General features: G+C 42.1%; 1 protein-coding gene across 3 annotated transcripts in view; it reads right to left on the bottom strand.

Annotated features, from left to right (window-relative positions):
- The window catches only part of SYT15 (synaptotagmin 15), a 142,134-nt gene extending 119,896 nt beyond the window's left edge, over positions 1-22,238 (bottom strand). For 2 of the 3 annotated variants that reach the window (XM_082268502.1, XM_082268503.1), the window contains exon 1: positions 22,026-22,237. Coding sequence is in view for 1 of the 3 variants with exons in the window: in XM_082268501.1 (XP_082124627.1) it covers positions 22,026-22,032 (7 nt within the window). In the remaining 2 variants the exon portion in view is untranslated. Of the gene's footprint in view, positions 1-22,025 lie in introns of all 3 variants that reach the window. The other variant, XM_082268501.1, reaches the window with a different exon arrangement.
- Positions 22,239-22,958: the final 720 nt, after the last annotated feature.

Here is a 22,958-nt window from a genome sequence, read left to right as displayed (position 1 = left end):
CTGCTAAATACCTTTTTTTATCAGCAGTATATAGCAGTCTTGTGACTTCTATGATCACTGTCTGCTTAAAGTTGTAGGAGAAGTTTTCATTCTCCGCTGATCCTCTGTCTGAACAGTGTTAACAGGATTACCCCTTGGATTCCACAGTGAGTATAACAAGCATGCTTTACTGCGTATACAGACTTTTCTGTTGTGGGTTTAGTAACACTTTAAGGACACCTGCTGATGTCCCCTTTAGCAAACACACAGCAGACTCTCTAGCACAAGAGAGGTGGCAGCAGCCCAAAAGTCTCTAAGATCTCTCACAGCCATCTGACTCACAAAGGGTCAAGCCAGGGGCAGTTTGTTGCCTACTTCCAACTTCCAAGCAACACCTTCCTCCAGTGATGCCAGATTAGATTTTCAGCAGGCAGCCCCACAGTCAGCTCTCTGTAGCTTCAGCATCCAGGCTCTCAGGCCTAAATGCTGAATCCAGGCCCTCAGGCCTGGATTCTTAGATCTTAAAACCCAAAAGTCTCTAAGATCTCTCACAGCCATCTGTACTTACAAAGGGTCAAGGGACAGTTGGTTACCTACTTCCAACTTCCAAGCAAAACCTTCCTCCAGTGATAGCAGACTAGATCTTCAGCAGACAGCCCCACAGTCAGCTCTCTGTAGCTTCAGCATCCAGGCCCTCAGGCCATTCACCTAAGGCCTCATTAACTGCAAGCACATGGCAGCACTTCCCTGGAGGGGAGCAGCCCTCCAGATTGGACTAATCCTCTACAGGAAAAGACTCAGAGTCTAGTGTGCTTAGAGAATATATACAGTCTCCCAGCATGCATTCAGGGCCCTGCTCCCTGGGATTGGCCAGGAATGTATAAATATTTATGCTGCCATCTGCATAGCTCCACACCTATGATCCAGACAGTTCTCACAGCTTTACAGTGAGCAACTAAATGTGCCTAATACAGCAATTGTAGCCACACCGATTACAATGTGACAAGCTAAATTTTACTATTAAAAGCACAGCTCCACAAAACACAGTGATCCAACACAAAATATATCTATCTAATCATAGCACCTATCGAGGAGGGTGCTACACAAAAAATACACAATCACAGGAAAATAAAAAAAAAAATGCATTTTTGGTTCTTCATGGTTCATGGAAGTCAGTATATCTTCCCCTCATTTACTAACCTTTGCTAACTAGCAAATGCCCTTGAAGAGTGCAACTGCACTTGCAAAGTGAGCAGTCTATTTGTCTTTAGTAAACCAACCCCTTAATGTGCAAGCACAATATTCCCCCTGGAACGTTTAACGACACTTGTCTCTACTCACAGAAGTCACTGCCTGCCTCTCCTGCTCGCCTACGCTTCCTCCATAGGTGGCCATATACACTATATTAGCAAGGTCCGTATAGACATGGATAAGCAAGTTTTTGGTGGAGAAACTTGACTGGCCTGCACAGAGACGTGACCTCAACCCTTTTGGATGAATTAGAGTGGACACTGCAAGCCAGGCCTTCTTGTCAAACATCAGTGCATGACCTCACAAATGCACTTTTGGAAGAATGGTCAAACATTCCCACAGACACACTCCTAAACCTTGTGGACAGCCTTCCCAGAAGAGTTGAAGCTGTTATAGCTACAAAGGATGGGCCAACTCAATATTGAACCCTACAGACTAAGACTGGGATGCCAATAAAATTCATGTGAGTGTAAGGGCAGGCGTCCCAATACTTTTTGTAATATAGCAAATGCATAGATATGATTATTCAACTGATAATTTGATGCAACTAAAATTATAACATTTTATATGAATTATAAAACACATACACTCCATTCAAACAATTTATTAAGCTTTTGATCAATTTTGATGCTGGCTAGTTGATTGACCGTGACAGAAATTTACAGATCATTTCTGACTGATTGTAGGAAAACCTGCGTGTGCATCAGACAACTGATTGTAATACAGACTAATCTAATGATTTTTTTTAGTAGATCATTTCTGATAGTATTTTAAACTGATTCGTATATGTTGCATCATTTGATCACTGTCACAAATATATTTATGTATGGCCGCTTTCAAAGACACTGACAGATCATCAGTTCTATCAATTACTAGCCCTGTGCATTCCTCCAGTATTAGGCTCCTTTCACACTATACATCCGTCGGACAGATTCCGTTTTTCTCAGCGGGGGATCGAGCCGCTGATCCCCCGCTGAGCAGGAGGATGACAGCTGTGTCTTCGCGCTGTGTGCGGAGATACAGCTATCAGTTCCCCATGTATCTCTATGGGGGAAATCGGATGGGAACGGACCGTCGGTCTGTTCTCATTCAATCCTATCCGATCCGATCCGATCCGCTGGACGGATGGAAAATAGGGTTTCCATCCGTCCAGATTTGACGGATCGGATCAGATGTCAGCAGACATGTCTCCGCTGACATCCGATCCCCCATAGGAATGCATGGGGGGACCGTTCAGATCCGCCAAATAAACGGACAGGCGGATCTTAACGGTCCGCCTGTGTGAAAGGGGCTTTATTTTAATCATCTGCCTTCTGAAAAGTTTTACCCCCTTCATAACCAGGGCATTTGTTTCTATTCAGCACTGTTCTATTTTAACTAGCAATTGCTCAGTCATGCTATACTGTACCCAAATTAAACTTATATAATTTTATTCACACAAATAGAGCTTTTTTTTTGGTGTTATTTAATCACCACTGTTTTTTGGGGATTTATTTTGCTATATAAATTAAAAAATACCAAACAATTTGAAAAAAAATTTGAAACATTTTTTTCCTGGTTTCTGTTATAACATTTTGAAAACAAATAATCTTTCTTCATAAATTTAGACCAAAATGTATTCTACTACATTTCTTTGGTAAAAATGACCAGAATCCTACCCTCCAAATAGCCCCTTTTGGAAAGTAGACAGCCTAGGGTATTAAATAAGAGGCATAACAAGTTTTTTGAAGTTGCAATTTTTTGTCACAATTTTTTTATGACACAAATTTAAATAATTTTTTTTTTTTACAATTTTTTTATTCTTTTTTCACATACTGTCACCAATGCTGGTGTGGCCATGATCAGCGATACTGAATGGTATATATTAATAAAAATCAGAGCAGTTCAGTGTCACCACAGTGACACTACTACTCTAGGGAGGGGGAGGTCAGGAATTTTTTTTTACACTGTGATTGCTTGTTACAGTGAGGATCACTGTAATATCAACCACTTGAACTTTTATGAATGGCTTTCATTCATGATTGGCTCACAGCTGTCACATGGTACAGGGTGCTGTAATTGGCCCAGGTACCATGTGATTACAGGTGACCAATCTCAGATCACATACAGCGCAATGTGCATGAGCACCACGTTGTACACGTACATCACAATGCCTGGGGGAGCTGCCCGCCAGCAGTAAATGTACTGTTGGTGGTCAGTAAGTGGGTAATACTGAGAGCTCGTGGGAACTGTCATTTTTGGTGGCAGCTGCATATTATAAATAAACAATGGTAAATATCCACTCTATAGTGAATATAAAATAGAATCCTAAGAAAAGCAGCCAGCATCAATCTGTTGATAACAAATACAAACTTGATAAGAGTCCAAATGCAGCACTAAAAGTAAAGCATATGACTGCCAAAAGTCCATGCAGAAAAGTGTGTTCCCATCACCAATGATCTTGTAAATGAATGGCACACACTACCATGAAGTTTACAACAGAGGCTGCTTACCAGACCTCCATGGATATGGAGCATGTAGAAAAGCAACCAGAGGGGAATCAGCTGTAGAAACCAAAGAGTCGCTCTCCTCTCCTCCTCACTCTACTCCTCTTCAGATGGACATGAATGTGTGGAAAAAAAGTGCCTAAGCTCTCATGGATGGGAGAGCCACCATCAAGGAGATAATAAAGCACTAACAGTGAAGCCCCGTATGATAAACTGGAAGTTTATTTAAAAAAGGGTGCTTACAAACATAGATAAAAGACGAGCAGGATGACGCAGGTACGCATATAAAAGTAATAAAACCGGAAATTACATAAACTGGAAATGGTCACTGGAACGCACCACTACGATGCCTGCGTTCAGAATAAAAAGGAAGTGGCCTAATTAAAGACCACAACCAAACAGGGAAGTTGATCATACGTTCCAGGTTACGAGGAAGTGGCCTAATCAAAGACCACAACCAAACAGGGAAGTTGATCATACGTTCCAAGTTACTAGGAAGTGGCCTAATCAAAGACCACAACCAAACAGGGAAGTCGATCATACGTTCCAGGTTATGATGAAGTGGCCTAATCAAAGACCACAACCAAACAGGGAAGTCGATCATGCATTCCAGGTTATGATGAAGTGGCCTAATCAAAGACCACAACCAAACAGGGAAGTCGATCATGCATTCCAGGTTACGAGGAAGTGGCCTAATCAAAGACCACAACCAGATACACAAGGAAAAAAACAATGATCTTGCACCTGACCAACATCTGGAATTGCATGCCTCATTATATAATGGATGGAAAAATGGTGTGTGGCAAACATCAGCGGAGCACTAAAAAAGACAATTATGCAACCTCCAAGGGGACAAAAAAGCTGCATATAGCGGGGTGATGTGCAACAGCCACAACCAACTACTTGCCGAACAGGACATGAGAGGAAATACCTGCACATCATTCCTAGCCTAAAAAATCTTTAGCAACTTTGAAGCAAGAGAAAACAATTGAGAATTTATTTAGTGAATATTTTTGCTGTAATTCATTTACTTGGTATATTAGGGTTTAGGTATACCTAAGAAAGAAAATTATTTCAATCGCCAAAGTTCTTTAGTAATGACAACAGAAATGTCATTTTTAATGAAAAGAGAACCTGAGACTGAATACTTCAATGCATCTATGTTCCAAATTTAAAACCCGTCATTAATTTCCACATTGAATGCCAATTATTTCTAGTCTACTCTTATTTTTCTGAATGATCTTGTAGTTTGTGAACTTTGTGAAAGTCCCCACACATTTACTTCCATGACTTCTGTGACACATATTTACTATGCCTTTTGAGTAGGCACTGCTGTGTGACACATTTCAGAGAGCTTGCCTTCTGAATTACAGAGGTTCTGATTGGAGGATATTCAGGAGGGGGGGAGTCAATACTGGATCACTCCTTGCCAGCCGGAAGGTGCCATGGAGTATGTAGTCATTGGATAGTGAAAGTAAACAGCAGAAGAGTAGCTACAAAGCATGCAGGGAATCCAGTAAAATGGGGAAAAGGATGGTCAGCAGACAGGCAGACAGGCAGCACTCACAACATGAAAGGAGATTTTTCAAGTTAGCTTATACTGGATTGTGAAAAATAATTGTTTGTATGCTATTTACAAAGCTGATGTTAAAATAAAAAAGTGTGGGCTGTGACCATAATCCTAGTTTTTTAGGTTTACATTATTTTTTAAAACTAGTTACAGACTTGTGGCATGCTACACACGCCCCAAAAAACATCATCATTGTACACAGGACCTGTGAAGCATGTCCAGTCTCTGCCCTGCTTCTGGGACCACCCCTCCCCCATTATACAGTAAATGTAAGCTCTAATTAATCAAAGCTGCATTACTGTAAACTCACAGAAGAAGTCAGCATCTGTAGCTGCAAAAAAAAAAAATGTAACAATGTTTCTAAACAACACTGCTCAGACAGTGATTATGAAAAAGAAACAAAGTAACATGCTGTTACTTTTGTATTTTTCTTTTCATTTGTCTGCAGATCAAAAGAATTACCTTCAATCTTCAAATTATGCCAGATAAAGAAACCTGACAAGTTTAAAAAAGGTTACTTTTTTTTTTAGTTTGTTCTTTTAATAAAATGTTCCTCTGATTAACCCCTTATTAACTCTTAGCTAACTCTAACCAGCTCTAATTAACGCCTTAAGCCGAGTACACACGAATGAGATTCTCGAATGAATGATCATCCGTTTTTTTGCATGCAGTCTACATATTGAAAACAAATAGGTTACTAAAGTACGAACATTCTCATACGACAGAATAAAAATTCAGAAGTGTTGTAATGTATTTGTATTGTATTTTCGGGCGAAAACTGTACTAAATAAAGGAACATCGTACAATCTGGTATCGTATGGGAAAAATTTTCATGTTTGTCCCTTCGGAAAATTTTGGACGAAAGCTGTGTTCTAATGATCAGATTATAGTATGATTGCTTTGAAAGCAAAAATTTTTGTATGATTTTCTGATTTTGTGTACCCGGCTTTAGTCTCCTCTCTTTAACTATTTTTTTTCCTACTGATTTTTTTGTTTGTTTATATTGTATTAACTATTGATATTTAAGTCTTTTTGGTCTTTGTTTTGTTTAATATTTCCCATGTAAAAAAGCAAAATTGAAGAAAAAAAACTTTATTTCATTTTTAATCATTCTGCAATGACAGAACAGTGACTCAAAGTAATCGTTTTACTAAACGCTGTGTTCACAGCGAAAGCTAGCTTGCACATGATAGAAATAAAGAGAACACAGCTTCAGCATATTTACTAAGTGGTGAACAACAATCTGATGTACTCTCTCAACAAGGATTATAATGAAAATAAATACATATATATATATATACATACACACACGAGGTGTGCCTAAAATGTTTAGTGAATGGTCCGATAACTCGGCGGCAACATGGGCCAGATGCGCACGCATGCACATGGCTATCCAGAGACATGTGGAGAAACGCCACCTAGCGTGAAATACATGTGACAGAGTAAACCCACTGTGGGCAGTTGAATATAGTCAGTGTGAGAGGTAGGATCACAGTGCAATAGAGCATCCAATGAACATCAAGTACTGCTACAAGTTGGGGAAAACAATGAAGGAGATGCCTGAAATGTTGGTGCAAGTGTACAGGATGGTAGCCGTGAGCAGAAAATGTGTTTACAACTGGTTCAATTGCTTTCGCAATGAGAAGGAAAGGACTGAGGATGAGCCACAAGATCTGCCACTGACTCTACGATTGATCGCAGAGGAATTGTGCATTAGCAAGGACGTGGTGCGCACCATCGTCTGCAATGATTTTAAGCAGAAGATCTGTTCCTGGTGTGTACCACACAAGCTAACAGATGACCAGAAAGCAAAATGGATGGAAACCTCTGGAGATTTAATTACCAAGTGTGACAGGACCTATCACGATAATGTGTCTGCACACTGTGTGATCTGTGTGTGCAAATTCTTGGCTCAGCGCAGCATACCAGTTCTCAATCATCTACTGTACTCCCTTGATTTGGCGCCTGCAGATTTCTGTTTCCCTGCCTGAAGAGCAGCATGAAAGGCGCACATTTTGTGGACATGGTGGCACTCCTCCCATATATACGTATACCAATCAAAAGTTTTAGAACACTCCAATTTTTTTAGTTTTTTTAAATAGTTCAAGTCCAGTGAATACCCTGAAATGGTACAAAGGTAAACGGTAAAGTGTAGATTAAAGTGAAACTTCACCGAAAAGGGTAAGTTTCACCTTAAGGCCCCCTCCTTTTTAACATTTGGCACATTTTTTGGGGGTAGAACTTAGGCAATCCGAGTGGAAGTGGGAGTGGGCACCTGTCAAAACTAGGTACCTTCTCCCACTTCGCTCGGATCGCCTAATTTCTCCTCCCCCTTCCTCACATCACAGGTCCAAGAATATTGCACGACCGTTCATAATGCACAGCACGGCTTATGTATGCACAGTGGGCATCCGGCTGTGAAGCCAAAAGCTGTAGCAGCTGGGTTCCCACAGTTAAGATGACCCCCTTGGGTGAGCACATTGCTGGATCCTGGGCCAGGTGAGTGTCTGTTTATTAAAAGTCACCAGCTACAGTTTCTATAGCTGCAGACTTTTAATTTTTATAAATCTGACTGGAGCTCAACTTTAACAAAAACTGAAAAATAATGTACATGTTATAGAAAATAGCCTCTTTCAGGGAAGAAGTAATGGGTTAACAACTCACAGATGTTCCGCAGCAATACAAGTAAATTAAGCCTTAAAAGTTTATGCTAACAATTCCTGCAGCTTTTGTAGCTGTCCCAACTTTTGTTGATTACTTACAAGCTCGCTGTATAAAAGTAGTGTTGAAACAGACTCTGTTACTACATCCTCTTAAGAAATATTTGAACAGTACTGTACTGCAGGAAGTAGTATATTGCTCTAAGATTAGTGAGAAAATAGCAATTAACAAAGGAAGACACAAACAGACCACTCGTCAAGGATGGCACATCAATACGTGCCATTGCCAGAAGGTTTGCTGTATCTCCCAGCACAGTCTCAAGAGCATGGAGGAGATTCCAGGAGACAGGCAGTTACTCTAGGAGAGCTGGGCAGTGCTGTAGAAGGTCCTTAACCGAACAGCAGGACCAATATCTGCTCCTTTGTGCAAGGAGGAACAGGATGAGCACTACCGGAGCCCCACAAAATGACCTTCGGCAGGCCACTGGTGGGAGTTTCTCTGACCAAACAATCAGAAACAGACTTCATGAGGGTGGCCTGAGGGCCTGACATCCTCTAGTGAGCCTTGTACTCACTGCCCGACACTGTGGAGCTTGGTTAGCATTTGCCATTGAACACCAGAATTGGCCGTTCCGCCACTTGCGCCCTGTGCTTTTCACAGATGAGAGCAGGTTCACCCTGAACACATGTGACAGGTGTAAAAAAGGTCTGGAGAAGCCGTGGGGAATGTTATGCTGCCTGTAACATCATTCATCATGGCTGGTTTGGTGATGGGTCAGTGATGGTCCGGGGAGGAATATCCATGGAGGGACACACAGACCGCTACAGGCTAGACAATGGCACCCTAACTGCCATTAGGTATTGGGATGAAATCCTTACACCTATTGTCAGACCCTACGCTGGTGCAGTGGGTCCTGGGTTCCTCCTGGTAAACAACAATGCCCAGCCTCGTGTGGCATAAGTATGCAGCCAGTTCCTGGAGGATGAAGGAATTGATACCATTGAATGGCCTCTATGTTTGCCTGACCTAAATCCAATAGAACATCTCTGGGACATTATGTTTCGGTCCATCTAACGCCGCCAGGCTGCACCTCAGTCTATATAGGAGCTCAGCGATGCACTGGTCCAGATCTGGAAGGAGATACCCAAGGACATCATCTGTCGTCTCATTAGGAACATACCCTGACATTTTCAGGCATGCATACAAGCACAAGGGGGGGCATACAAACTACTGAGTACCATTTTGAATTCCTGCAAAGAAATTTCAGCAAAATTCGCTAGCCTGCTGCATCATTTGTTTTCTACTTTGATTTTCAGGGGGGGCTTTGAATTTAGCCCTTTGTAGGTTGATATCGTTCATTTGCATCAAACAATGTGGCATCCTTTCCCTCCTAACACATTACCCAGTGCATATCAGTATAGATATCCAGCATGATATTTTTCTCCATTGAGATCTGATGTTTTTTCAAAGAGTTTCTTTCACATTTTTTGAGCAGTATATCTATCTATTTACTCTGCATATGTACGGACCTTGTGTCACTTCTACTTCCATCTACTTCCTTCTTCATAGTGGCAGGGCCTTGCATTAATTTTATATATACAGTATCTCACAAAAGTGAGTACACCCCTCACATTTTTGTAAATATTTTATTATATCTTTTCATGTGAAAACACTGAAGAAATGACACTTTGCTACAATGTAAAGTAGTGAGAGTAGCGGTTGTATACCCGTGTAAATTTGCTGTCCCCTTAAAATAACTTAACACACAGCCAATAATGTCTGAGCCACTGGCAATAAAAGTGAGTACACTCCTAAGTGAAAATGTCCAAAGTGGGCCCAATTAGCCATTAAATTTGTAGTGTGTTAAATTTGGTGTTATCGCTCTCATTCTCTCATACTGGTCACTGGAAGTTCAATATGGCACCTCATGGCAAAGAACTCTCTGAGGATCGGGAGAAAAAAAATTGTTGCTCTACATAAGGATGACCTAGGCTATAAGAAGATTGCCAAGACCCTGAAACTGATCTGCAGCACAATGGCCAAGACCATATAGTGGTTTAACAGGATAGGTTCAACTCAGAACAGGCCTCACCATGGTCAACCAAAGAAGTTGAGTGTACATACTCAGAGTCAGATCCAGAGGTTGTCTTTGGAAAATAGATGTAAGAGTGCTGTCCGCATTGCTGCAGAGGTTGAAGGGGCGGGAGATCAGCCTTTCAGTGCTCAGACAATACACCGCACACTGCATCAAATTGGTCTACATGGCTGTCATCCCAGAAGGAAGCCTCTTCTTAAGATGATGCACAAGAAAACCCACAAATAGTTTGCTGAAGACAAGAAGACTAAGGACATGGATTAGTGGAATTGTGTCCTGTGGTCTGATGAGGCCAGGACAAACTTATTTGGTTAAGATGGTGCAAAGTGTGTGTGGCGGCAACCAGGTGAGGAGTACAAAGACAACATGCCTACAGCCAAGCATGGTGGTGAGAGTGTCATGGTCTGGGGCTGCACTCGCGGGGCTACAGTTCATAGAGGGAACCATGAATGCCAACATGTACCTTGACAAACTGGAGCAGAGCTTGATCCCCTCCCTTTGGAGACTGGGCCGCAGGGCAGTATTCCAACATGATAATGACCCCAAACACACCTCCAAGATGACCACTGCTTTGCTAAAGAAGCTGAGAGTAAAGGTGATGGACTGGCCAAGCATGTCTCCAGACATAAACCCTACTGAGCATCTGTGGGGCATCCTCAAACGGAAGGTGGAGAAGCGCAAGGTCTCTAACATCCACCAGCTCCGTGATGTCGTCATGGAGAAGTGGAAGAGGACTCAAGTGGCAGCCTGTAAAGCTCTGATCAACTCCATGCCCAAGACGGTTAAGGCACTACTAGAAAATAATGGTGGAGACACAAAATATTGACACTTCGGGCCCAATTTGGACATTTCCACTAAGGGGTGTACTTACTTTTGTTGGCAGTGGTTCAGACATTAATGGCTGTGTGTTGAGGTATTTTTTTTGAGGGGACAGCAAATTTACACTGTTATACAAGCTGTACACTCACTACTTTACATTGTAGCAAAGTGTAATTTCTTTAGTGTTGTCACATGAAAAAATATAATAAAATATTTACAAAAATGTGAGGGGTGTACTCACTTTTGTGAGATACTGTATATATATATATATATATATATATATATAGATAATGCAAGGCCCTGCCACTATGAAGGTGGAAGTAGAAGTGACACAAGGTCCGTACATATGCAGATTGCGGAGCGCAGAGTGCTCCAGAATATCAGTTTAGAGATGTGAAAACTTATCTTTTGGTTTTCTCTGGGTTTTGGTATTCCTGAATTGGGTTCTGGAGTTTGGATACCTCAAAGAACTTTGGAAGAGAAGAAGTCTCCAGTGTCCAGGTCTTGCAGAAGACCAGTAGGGATGATCGAACGGTTCGGGTCGACCATCGGTTCGACCCGAACATTGGCTGTTCAAGGTTCGGCCGAATTCCGAACTTTTTGCTGAAAAAGTTCGGAATTCGGCAACCAGAACCGACCAAAATGCAATGGGACAGGAAATGGGCTTTAAAAGCCCGTGATTGGACCAGAACCATTAGTAAAAGCCAATTGAGGGGGCAAGAGAATGCTAGGAATGTGATTGGAGTGACTAGGGGGTCCATAGGCCAATCATTAGTGAATACGCCTCCCCAGTATATAAGATAGCCCCGGCAAATTCCTAGCATTGTAATACAGGGACATGGAAGAGAGTGGAAGCAGTTCTGTTACTTCTGCTTCAAAAGTGTCATTTAGCATTTATTAGTGTGAGGAAAGGGATATCTAGTGTAGTTAGGGTGCTATTTTCTACTTTAGTTAGATGCAAACATTTAGTTTCTGTAGGGAAAGTGTTAAGTGCCAGGGTGACCGTAGTGTAGTGTAGGGTAAACTGACTCTGACTGCTATGGCAGGGTGACCAAACCCTTTCATGTCAGGGTGACTGCTATAGAGAAAACATCATTTCTCTTAGGTCACTTACAGAGCAGCGATATGGCTTCTCACCGGTCAGCCTGCTTTTTGCTGCAGGCGTTTATAGGGATTTTTTGAGGACAAGTTTGGAGTCAGGCATGACATCTGAACTTGTGTATAGGGGTATATATACACACACATGTCTGTATATATACACCTGCACATATATAGGTGTGAAAGTAGCAGAACACTATACTTGCGCTAATGAAATAATTAACAGCAATATGTCTCCGCTCCTATCACACCTATATATGTGTATGTGTAAAATACATATAAGTGTGTGTGTATATATACCCCTATACAGAAGTTCAGATGTTTTGCATGCCTCCAAAGACCCCAAAAAAATGCCCAAAAAAACGCCTGCGCGAAAAAAAAACGCCCAGGTGTGTTATTGCAGGGGTTTTTTTGGGCATTTTTTTGGGGTCTTTGGAGGCATGAAAAACATCTGAACTTCTGTATAGGGGTATATACACACACACACTTATATGTATTTTACACTTACACATATATAGGTGTGATAGGAGCGGAGACATATTGGTGGTAATTATTTCATTAGTGCAAGTATAGTGTTCTGCTACTTTCACACCTATATATGTGTAGGTGTGTATATATACCCCTATACAGAAGTCCAGATGTCATGCCTGCCTCCAAAGACCCCAAAAAAATGCCTGCAATAACACACCTGGGCGTTTTTTTTTTGGCGCAGGAGTTTTTTTGGGCATTTTTTGGAGGCAGGCAAAACATCTGAACTTCTGTATAGGGGTATATATACACACACACTTATATGTATATATACCCATACACATGTATAGGTGTGAAAGTAGCAGAACACTATACTTGCGCTAATGAAATAATTAACACCAATATGGCTCCGCTCCTATCACACCCATACATGTGTAAGTGTAAAATACATATAAGTGTGTGTGTATATATACCCCTATACACAAGTTCAGATGTTTTGCCTGCCTCCAAAGACCCCAAAAAATGCCCAAAAAAAACGCCTGCTGCAAAAACACACCTGGGTGTTTTTTTTTGGCGCAGGCGTTTTTTTGGGCATTTTTTTGGGTTCTTTGGAGGCAGGCAAAACATTTGAACTTCTGTATAGGGGTATATATACACACACACTTATATGTGTTTTACACATACACATATATAGGTGTGATAGGAGCGGAGCCATATTGGTGTTAATTATTTCATTAGCGCAAGTATAGTGTTCTGCTACTTTCACACCTATATATGTGTATGGGTATATATACATATAAGTGTTGTGTATATATACCCCTACACAGAAGTTCTGATGTTATGCCTGCCTCCAATAACCCCCAAAAAATGCCCAAAAAAACGCTTGCTACTAAACCGGCAAGGTGTGAAAATAGCGGAGCCATATACCTGTTCTATATTAATTTTAATACAAATGACCTTTTTTTTTCTGGTTCTGGACATGCTACAGAGCTGAAACTTCACAGGTACACTTTTTAGACCCAAAATCAAAAAATCTCATTTTTTTTTTTCAATAATTGGCTCTCTATCAAAAATGACAATTTTTAAGAACTTTTTTTGTGTGATTAATAGTCCCTGGGGCATGACCCAGAACCCTAGGCAATTTATTGGGTTTTAGGGCTTCAAAATTGTGTTTTTTGATTACCGCAGTTCGGGTCCCATTGATTTCAATGGGGTTCTGAAATCCGGGCCGAACTTTTGGGAAGTTCGGGTGTTCTGTTTTCAAAAGTTCGATCATCCCTAAAGACCAGTAGGTTGAGCGTGCATATGCACACACATTTATTAAAATGATACGCTTGGGCATAGCTCAGGGCTCCTGTTAGGAGACAGGTATGCTCTACTCAAGAGACAGTACTCTATGCTGGAGACAGAAGATTCCTTGTTCAGAGGGTTGAGAGAGTTGCGATATCTAAGCAAGTCTGGAGAACTGAAAGAGCCAAGACGACTAGGCAAGTGCAGGGGACTGAGTGAATATGGAGGTATCCAGAGAGTTGAGAGCAAGGAGAGCTGGGTGAGCTGAGAAAGGGGCACAGGAACACAGAGATACGATGTAAGATGATCTGAGGGACCAGACAAGAAGCCATAGGCCAAGGTTTGGGGCCTAAGCAGCAGTGCAGCTGAAGAGAGAGCCAGGTGGCTCAGTATTATCTTTACTGTGTCTGTTTTGCAAGGCCAACAGATTTCTATGGAAGTTTCATTTTTTTTTTTTTTATAAAAGTGAGCCGACAAGCCCTAAAACACAATTTGAACTGGCATGGACTTACTAAAAATGATTCTGTCACTGAGGTAGTCCCCCCAATATAAATACCTACAGCGGGTAAAATAACTATTGAACACTTCACCATTTGTCTAGGTAAATATAATTCTAAAGGTGCTATTGACATGAAATTTTCACTACATGTCATACATACAAAAAAAACAAAATAAGTTCAGAAATTAAGTTATGTGTAATAAAATGGAATGACACAAGGAAAAAGTATTGAACACATGGAGAAAGGGAGGTGCAAAAAGGCATGGAAGGCATGACACCAGCTGAAATCTATCAGTAATTGGAAAGCAATCCTGCCCTTTGTCAGTGCTAATTAATATCAGCTGGTTCAGTCTCAACTGATGGCCTATAAAAAACGTGTCTCATAACCAAGGTGTCACACAAGAAACATCCCATGTCTCAAGACCTTAGCAACCTTATTGTTGCAAAACATACTGATGGCATTGGAAAAGAAGGATTTCTAAACGTCCGAATGTTCCAGTGAGCATAGTTGGGGTCATAATCCGTAAGTGGAAAGAACATAATTTAACCATAAACTGGCCATGACCAGGTGCTCCTCACAAGACAGAGGAGTGAAAATAGTTATCATAAGAGTTGTCCATGAGCCAAGGACCACTTGTGGAGAGCTTCAGAAAGACCTGGAATTAGCAGGTAAAATTGTTTCAAAGAAAACAATAAGTAATGCACTCAACCGCCATGGCCTGTATGCAAGCTCACCATGCAAGACTCCATTGCTGAAGAAAAAGCATGTTGAAGCTATAACAATTGTTTTTCTATAACAATTATTTTTGTTTTCAAACCTTGTTACAAAGTTTTGAGTGGACAGTCTATACTTCTGCAGTCAATTATGTTTTGAGAATTGTTGGGGCATGTGTCAAGTAACTGGTGGAATTGGTTGGGAGACTAGAGACTCATTTTTCAGTATCTGCAGGAGCTGTCTTGAGGGTGATGGATTTCACACCCTCTCTGATGCTACTCGATGACCCGGGATGCGTTTTATTTCTGTCGGGTGACTTGAGGATAGTTGAACAAAAGAAGCCTCTGTCTGAGCTGCTTGACTTGGTTTATTTGAGGCCCCTGTGTCTTTGTACTACAACGCAGTTCCATGTTCTGAACAAGGTTTCTGAACCCTTAACACTAAGAAGCATGGCCAGTGCATTGTTCTTGACGACTTAATTGTGTGTGTGTTTGTGTGTGTGTATATGTGTGGGTGGGGGAGAGCCCAGACTGTGGCTCCATGGCTGGCTTGCTGGCTGCAGTTATAAACAGAAAGTGTCTATTACACTCTCTCTCACACTGCCCAGACTCAGCACTGACAGCCAGTTCCCCCACCCTCGCACAGATGGGAGAGGAGAGAGAGAGTTGCATCTGCAACTCCTCCCGCCTCTCTCCTCCTTTGTGCTCCAATCCCTAGCAGCTCTGTGTCTCAGAAGGTGGATGAGTGGGCGGGAAAGCCCAGCAGCTGGCAACTACATTGTGGAGGAAACATGCAGACTGCCTGAGCCTCCTTCCTGGGGTAAGCTTGCCATCCATAGTGACTGAAGTGTCCCCCCTCCCTCCCTTCTCTCTTCTGCCTCTAAGAACACTAATGTAGGGGGACTCAGATGTAAGGGGTGTTCTGTGGACACTGATGCAAGGGGGGATTTTGGTGGGCAGAGACCCCCTTACATCAGAGTTCCCCTTTACGACAGCATTGTTCACAGCATTCCCTCTTACATCAGAGCCCTTCCTTAAATCCGGGTTCCCACAGCACCCCTTACATTAGAGTTCTCCTTTACATGACAGTCCACTAAGCTCCCCCTTACAGTGAAATTCTGCAAGACTCTGAAGTAAGGGAGCTCTGGGAACCTTGATTAAAAAGAAATGCTGTGAAATATGATGTAAGTGGGGGCTATGGTTATGAGAGACCTCTTTATATCAGAGTTGCCCTTTACACCAGAGTCTACAGTGTTCACCATTACATCAGAGTTTCCTCCCTACATCAGAGTTATTGGTGTTCCCCCTTACATCAGAGTTCTCAGTGTTCCCCCTTACATCAGAGTTCTCAGTGTTCCTCCTTACATCAGAGTTCTCAGTGTTCCCCCTTACATCAGAGTTCTCAGTGTTCCTCCTTACATCAGAGTCTTCAGAGTTCTCCTTTAAGGGGAACTCTGGGAGTTCAGATGTAAGGGGGAACTCTGGGAGTTCAGATGTAAAGGGGAACTTTAGTAAGCAACAAAGCGGGAACTAATAGGTTCCACATCCCTGTAGACCATTCACAAATACCAAAGAAAAAAGTGGGACTTTGCGGTGCTCTTTATCTCAGGAATAACACAGTATTGGATGGTTAAAAAAGATCTTTTATCGGTTTACAAGATAAAAGAGGCATTTCGATAAAGCCCTAAAAAAGTTAAAAACAACAGTGGGCGCATCTTTTGCAAGACACAAATATGCCGATTTGTTAATGAGGAGACAGCCTGGCTATGTGCTTCGGGACTCAGCAATCCCAGCCGGTTCGAGATTTATATATTAGAGGAACCCAATAAATATACTTTTTACATCCTAATCCCTGCCATACCCAAGGCTATGCAGAACTGATTACTGTACTAGGCGGAGTTCCACCCTCTTTATATAGGTGGGTATGTGACCTATGGTTGGAGCCATTTCTTTTGTGGTTATGGGGGAATTCTGTGTATTTAGTTGTAAAGGGAAACTGCGGATTCAGATGTAAAGCAGAACTCTGTGGATTCAGATGTAAAAGGGGAACTTTGTGGACTCTGATGTAAGAAATGACTCTTGTGATTAAATCCATATGTGATTAAATCCATGTGATTAGAAATGTTATTTAATCACAAAATACTTGTATAGTGTATACCACTGAAAAAAAGTTTTTGGGTTTGGCTTCAAGAAAAGGTGGCAACCCTACCTATGACAGCAGGAAGGGGGCCTGCTGCAGAACATGTGAAAGGGTCCTGCTGAGGGACTGTAATAAATGGCCCCGCGATGGGAGTAAAGGGCCCCAGGATTGGTGGGAAGGGCCCCAGAACCAGAGCTCCAATCATCTCTATAGCCTAGGATACCGGAAGCTAGGAGCATTTCATGACTTCAGTTTTGCCAGATATAAACAGTGCCATTGGGAAGTTGGGAAAGCATCTTATCACACCAATCTTAGTGTGGTCAGATGCTTTAAGGGCAGAGGAGAGATCTAGAGTCTAATAGACCCCAATATTTTTTTATAGAAGAATACCTGTCACTACTTATTGCTATCATAAGGGATATTTAAATCCCCTGTGATAACAACAAAAATGATAAAGGGAAGGTGTCAAAATAAAAAAAAAGCAAAATAAATAATAATAAAAAATAAATTCAAGCACCCCTTTAGCCCCCCCAGGTTGCACAAAGACGAACGCAAGCATCGGTCTAGTGCCATATGTAAACAGTAATTGCAGTATCGCCATGGATGTCAGATCGAGGGCTGTAATTCTTGCAGTAGACCTCCTCTGTAAATCTAAAATGGTAACCTATAAAGGTTTTTAAAAATGTACATAGTTTGTTGCCGCTGCACGAGCGTGTGCTATTTTAAAGCATGTCGTGTTTGGTATCTATGTACTCTGCATAAGATCATCCTTTATATTTTACCAAACAATTGGGCAATATATAGTGTATTTGTACATTGTATTTAAAAAATAGTTTTTTTCTCCAAAAATCGCGTTTGGAAAATCCCTGCGAAAATACCGTGTGACAAAAAAAACTGCAACACCCACAATTTTGTTCTGAAGGGCCTCTGTTTTAAAAAACATATGTTTGGTAAAAAAAAATCGCAAAAAGCGTATTTTGATTGGTTTGCGCAAAAGTTATTGCGTTTACTAACTAAGAGAAAGATTTTTGTCATTTTTAATGTTTTTTTTTTTAACGAGTAATGGCGGCGATCTGCGATTTTTTTTTCAGGACTGCGACATTGCGGCGGACAGATCGGACCCTTGACTGACATTTTTGACACTTTTGGGGGTACCAGTGACATTACTACAGTAATCAGTGCTATACATATGCACTGTTACTATAAAAAATGACACTGGCAGGGAAGGGGTTAACTTTATTTGAGAAGGAGGGGTTAAGTGTGTCCCTAGGGGCGTGCTTCTAACTGTGATTGGATGTGGCTAGTGATGTAACAGCAGAGATCTACAGTCCTACATAGCAGGACACATATGACAGGCGGCTGTGTTTACATTAGCCGCCTGCCTTTCTCCCGGTGTAACCGACGATCGCGAGTGAGTGGCGGACATCGGGTCTGCCGCTTACATGCGGGGCGGGTCCGTGAGCGGGCGGGAGCGGGAGCACGCCTCCGGCGGCGCGCGCGCGCTCGCTCCCTAGAGCCTCACAGGCTTGCAACGTAGACCTACAGTAGCCTATAGTCGTTAGGCAGTTGGCAAGTGGTTAATGGTATCCCAGTCTTAGTTCATAGGGTTCAATATTGAGTTGGCCCACCCTTTGCAGCTATAAAAGCTTCAACTCTTCTAGGAAGACTGTCCACAAGGTTTAGGAGTGTGTCTATGGGAATGTTTGACCATTCTTCCAGAAGCACATTTGTGAGGTCAGGCACTGATGTGGACTAGAAGGCCTGGCTCACAGTCTCCATTCTAATTCATCCCAAAGGTGTTCTATAAGGTTGAGGTCAGGACTCTGCGCAGGCCAGTCAAATTCCTCCACCCCAAACTCGCTCATCCATGTCTTTATGGACCTTGCTGTGTGCACTGGTGCGCAGTCATGTTGGAATAGGAAGGGGCCATCCCCAAACTGTTCCCACAAAGTTGGAAGCATGAAATTGACTAAAATGCCTTGGTATGCTGAAGTCTTTAGAGTTCCCTTCACTGGAACTAAGGGGCCAAGCCCCACCCTTGAAAAACAACTCCACCAAATAATTTGGACCAGTGCACAAAGCAAGGAAACTGTGAGCCAGGCCTTCTCGTCCACATCAGTGCCTGACCTCACAAACTTGCTTCTGGAAGAATGGTCAAACATTCCCATAGAAACACTCCTAAACCTTGTGCACAGCCTTCCCAGAAGAGTTGAAGCTGTTATAGCTGCAAAGAGTGGGCCAACTCCATATTGAACCCTACGGACTAGGGATGCCATTTAAGTTCATGTGCGTGTAAAGGCAGGTGTCCCAATACTTTTGGTAATATAGTGTACATGTCATTGGTGAATTTAGCTGTTTGCCTGTTCAGCTTTACATCCTTCTTCAGGTAGCAGGGTAGAATATAGCCAATTAGTATAACAGCTACAGGTAATCTGAAAGAACAAGCTGATACTCTATTGGCATGTCACATACGCAGCATTTGTCCCAGGTTATGTCATAAAAGGCAGGGTGTTGCTTCGTTCTAATAGAATTTTTGTGACAACAGAATGCATTCCAGTGTCTACTACTTACATTGCACGTCTCTGTAGCCAACTCTTACAAATCCTCCCAATCCTCCATGTATGTAATGCTATAGGGTTGTGCTTGTTTGAATAATATCGGCAATGTCTGAAACCTGTTGTGCAAGCACCGTTCCCGTCTGCAGACACCTCTGACAAATGCTGCTGACATGCAAACAATTACCCGACACGGGCATTTTAATCTTCTTTCCAGTAAGAAAGCATGTACAAAATGGAACTTTTCACAGAAACTTTAGATATATTTCCTTTTCTATGGCATAAAAAAAACATGTAAGGGTAACTGCTGGTTGAGGTCTAGGGGACAGAAAAATCAGTTTTACTTACCTGATCCTCCACTCCCGCAGCAGCCAGTGCTACCCTACACTCCAACAATGGACTATTCCCCGGTGTCCTCACTTCCAATGTATGGGCTCTGCATCGGACTTGACTTGAGACTGTCAGGAGACCTGCGACCACCAGGGTAAATGCATTGGGGGGGGGGGGGACTGCATTGATTTGTGATTGAGGGGCAGTAAAAACATGCAGCTGAGCTACATTTTTACTGCCCCTAGACCCCCCCCCCCCATCTTCCCCTCAAAATCAGCAGCCAGGGGTGTACACATGCCATGATGTTTTTTGGCCGTGGCAGGAATAATTACACCCCCTGTCGACCCGTTCAAGGCAAAGGTGGATGCACTGCAACTGCCCCACTGCAGGGGCAGTCTTCTAAAAGGGCTTGCCGCAAGTGTAAAAAAGTGTCTAACCATACCTCCCAGTTAGATGGGAAAGAGGGACACCTATTAGCAAACATATGTAGGCATAGGACACACCCCCTGCCACACCCCCTTAATGGAGAATTATACCAGAAAATTATTTTACCATTGCTATTTCTTTAAATTGGCTTTTGAAATTTTCAGATGCAGCAATTTAGAAATGAGCTTTTAGCTATTTAGCAATTTAGAAGGTTTAGCACTGGGAAACACTTTTCGAAAGATAAAACAGCACATTTTATATACAACAATATAGATCAGACCAAAATGGGGGACAAATGAGGAGGAAAGAGGGACAGAGGGACTTTGTTCCAAATCAGGGACATTCCCTTGAAATCAGGGACATTCCCTTGAAATCAGGGACAGTCCCTCGAAATCAGGGGCAGTCCCTCGAAATCAGGGACAGTTGGGAGCTACGGTCTAACCAGGGACTGTTCTGGGCATCCTCACATTCAGTGCAGGGCTATGGGCTCTGCATTAATTTGAGGCTGTCAGAATACTTGTAGTCACCGGGGTATAGTGGAGAAGAGACTACGGGGACTCGCCTTACACTACTTTTCGGAGTGGAGGATCAGGTAAGTAAAAGTGGTATTTTTGTTACCTTGAACCTAAACGAGCATTTACCCTTACAATGTATGGAAAGATTTTTTTTTACTTTCCCTGTAAGTTCAGCCTTAAGCCCCCATTCACATCTGTGCAATTTTATATGCGAATCAAATCGCATGCCAAGTTGCAGCCTATTGTCGGCAAAGTCACTGTCCCAATCTTTGCAGTGCTGCACCAATTTCCTGCACTACTTTTGGAGACTTTGGGGGTGATTTTGATAGATATTTGTGCGTGAACCCACACAGATGCCTTTCAAATCGCCTCTGAACTCTAAAATGCGGGTTGGAAATTGTGCGAGTTCCGCTGAACTCACACAATTTCAATCTGGGGTTTAGTGTGCCCTCGTTCATACTTGTGCGATTTGTCATATGATTTGACAGTTCCAAATTACATGACAAGTCGCATCCCATTGCTAGCAATGGAACCGTGTATGCAATCAGGCAGTCCCTTGCACTACATAGTTGAAGGTAAATCTAAAGGAAATCTGCCAACAAAAGTTGTATAGTGTGTATCCAGCTTTAAGGAAAAAAATCTAAAGACAATTGTATAGTGTGTATGGCCCATTAATGAGATCAGAATCTGTCTCCGAAGAGATCTGACAGGTTGGACCATTTGAAAGCAGACACGAAAACCTATAGGATGGCATCCTAACACCAGACTGGAATTACAGCCAGAAATAATATTGTCCAAAACAGAATCCCGCTAAACCTAATTAGTCCAATGCAATCTGTTATACGAACATTCACCTCAATAAATGAAGGCACTTCTGGCTTCTTCTCCTAGAAATACTGATTTACAACATAAGAAGAAAATGAGAGCAGCTGTCCATAGTGACCAATTAGCATTTACCTCCCAAATTAAAGTGGTAGCATGCTCTGTTCTGCTCCAGATTCTGGAAATCAGCCTTTGTAATTAAAAATATGTTCTTGCATGCGCATACAGATACGTCCTTTCTAGAAGTGCAAGCCAAGGTCTAATGTAAACTCCCTTTGTGACAACATGCAAACCTTTCCCAGCTTACCAGACATTGCTGCCTGTCCTCCTGGACATGGAAGAGAAGCTGTTTGGAGGTCTGTATAAAGGGCTATATAGCCTCCTCCTTGTCCTCCTCAATTCTCAGTCCATGTGGATCTGTTAACTTTATTCAGGCAGAGATCTTTAATCCACAGTCTTGTCAAGAGTTAGCTCTGCAGGCACAGTGGTGTCATTGTCAGCTCCCAGCCAGGTCTGTCACACTGACTCCTGAATCCTCCCCTTTCACTGTACAGGCATTGAACGCCCGGCTTCTGTTCTAGCTGGCTAGAGGGAGGGAGGAGAGAAAACACCTATTAGAAGAACGTAAATTCATTTGTTTTCCTCCATCATGTACACATTTACGTTTGCCTGCATATAACAGCCTTAAAGGATCAGTCCATCCAAAACTATCTCTGTTTTTGGTAAATGCTGGTGGAGAGTTACACCATTTGATGTCTGTGTGTATTTCTCTGAGTCTGCACACCTGCTGTGACCACCATGGGGTCCTATTCTCACACCAGCGTCATCAGCTCCGTCATGAAAACTGATAAATATAAACACATGAAAACTGAATCCTTCTACATCAATTTACATTAGTTTTCTACATCTGTTTTCAGTTAAAGCTGTATTAAACCCAAAAACCAAAAATATTATAGTGCAGATTACCAATCCTTATATGTTGTGGCTGCATTATTTTTTTATTCTTTGCTGTCACCTGTGATCTGGCCGGTGAATCTGTTGTCCAGACAAAGTAACAGTTAGAGGATTAAATTTAGGGGTTAAGTCCTGGGAAAAAAGTGTGGGAACTCACCCAAGATCCCCCCCCCCCCCCAACATTGCAAAAAAGTACCTAAAATGCCTGTAGTCTGTGCTAAACAGTGCAAATATCAATATATAAACTATAAACATGTAGATAAGGCTATTAGCAATTTGTTTAAGT

This window comes from Pelophylax lessonae, assembly GCF_965119305.1.
Source record: "Pelophylax lessonae genome assembly, chromosome: 9".
Taxonomy (NCBI): domain Eukaryota; kingdom Metazoa; phylum Chordata; class Amphibia; order Anura; family Ranidae; genus Pelophylax; species Pelophylax lessonae.
Note: the sequence above shows the minus strand (reverse complement) of the source record. Positions and strands in the feature narration are given on the sequence as shown.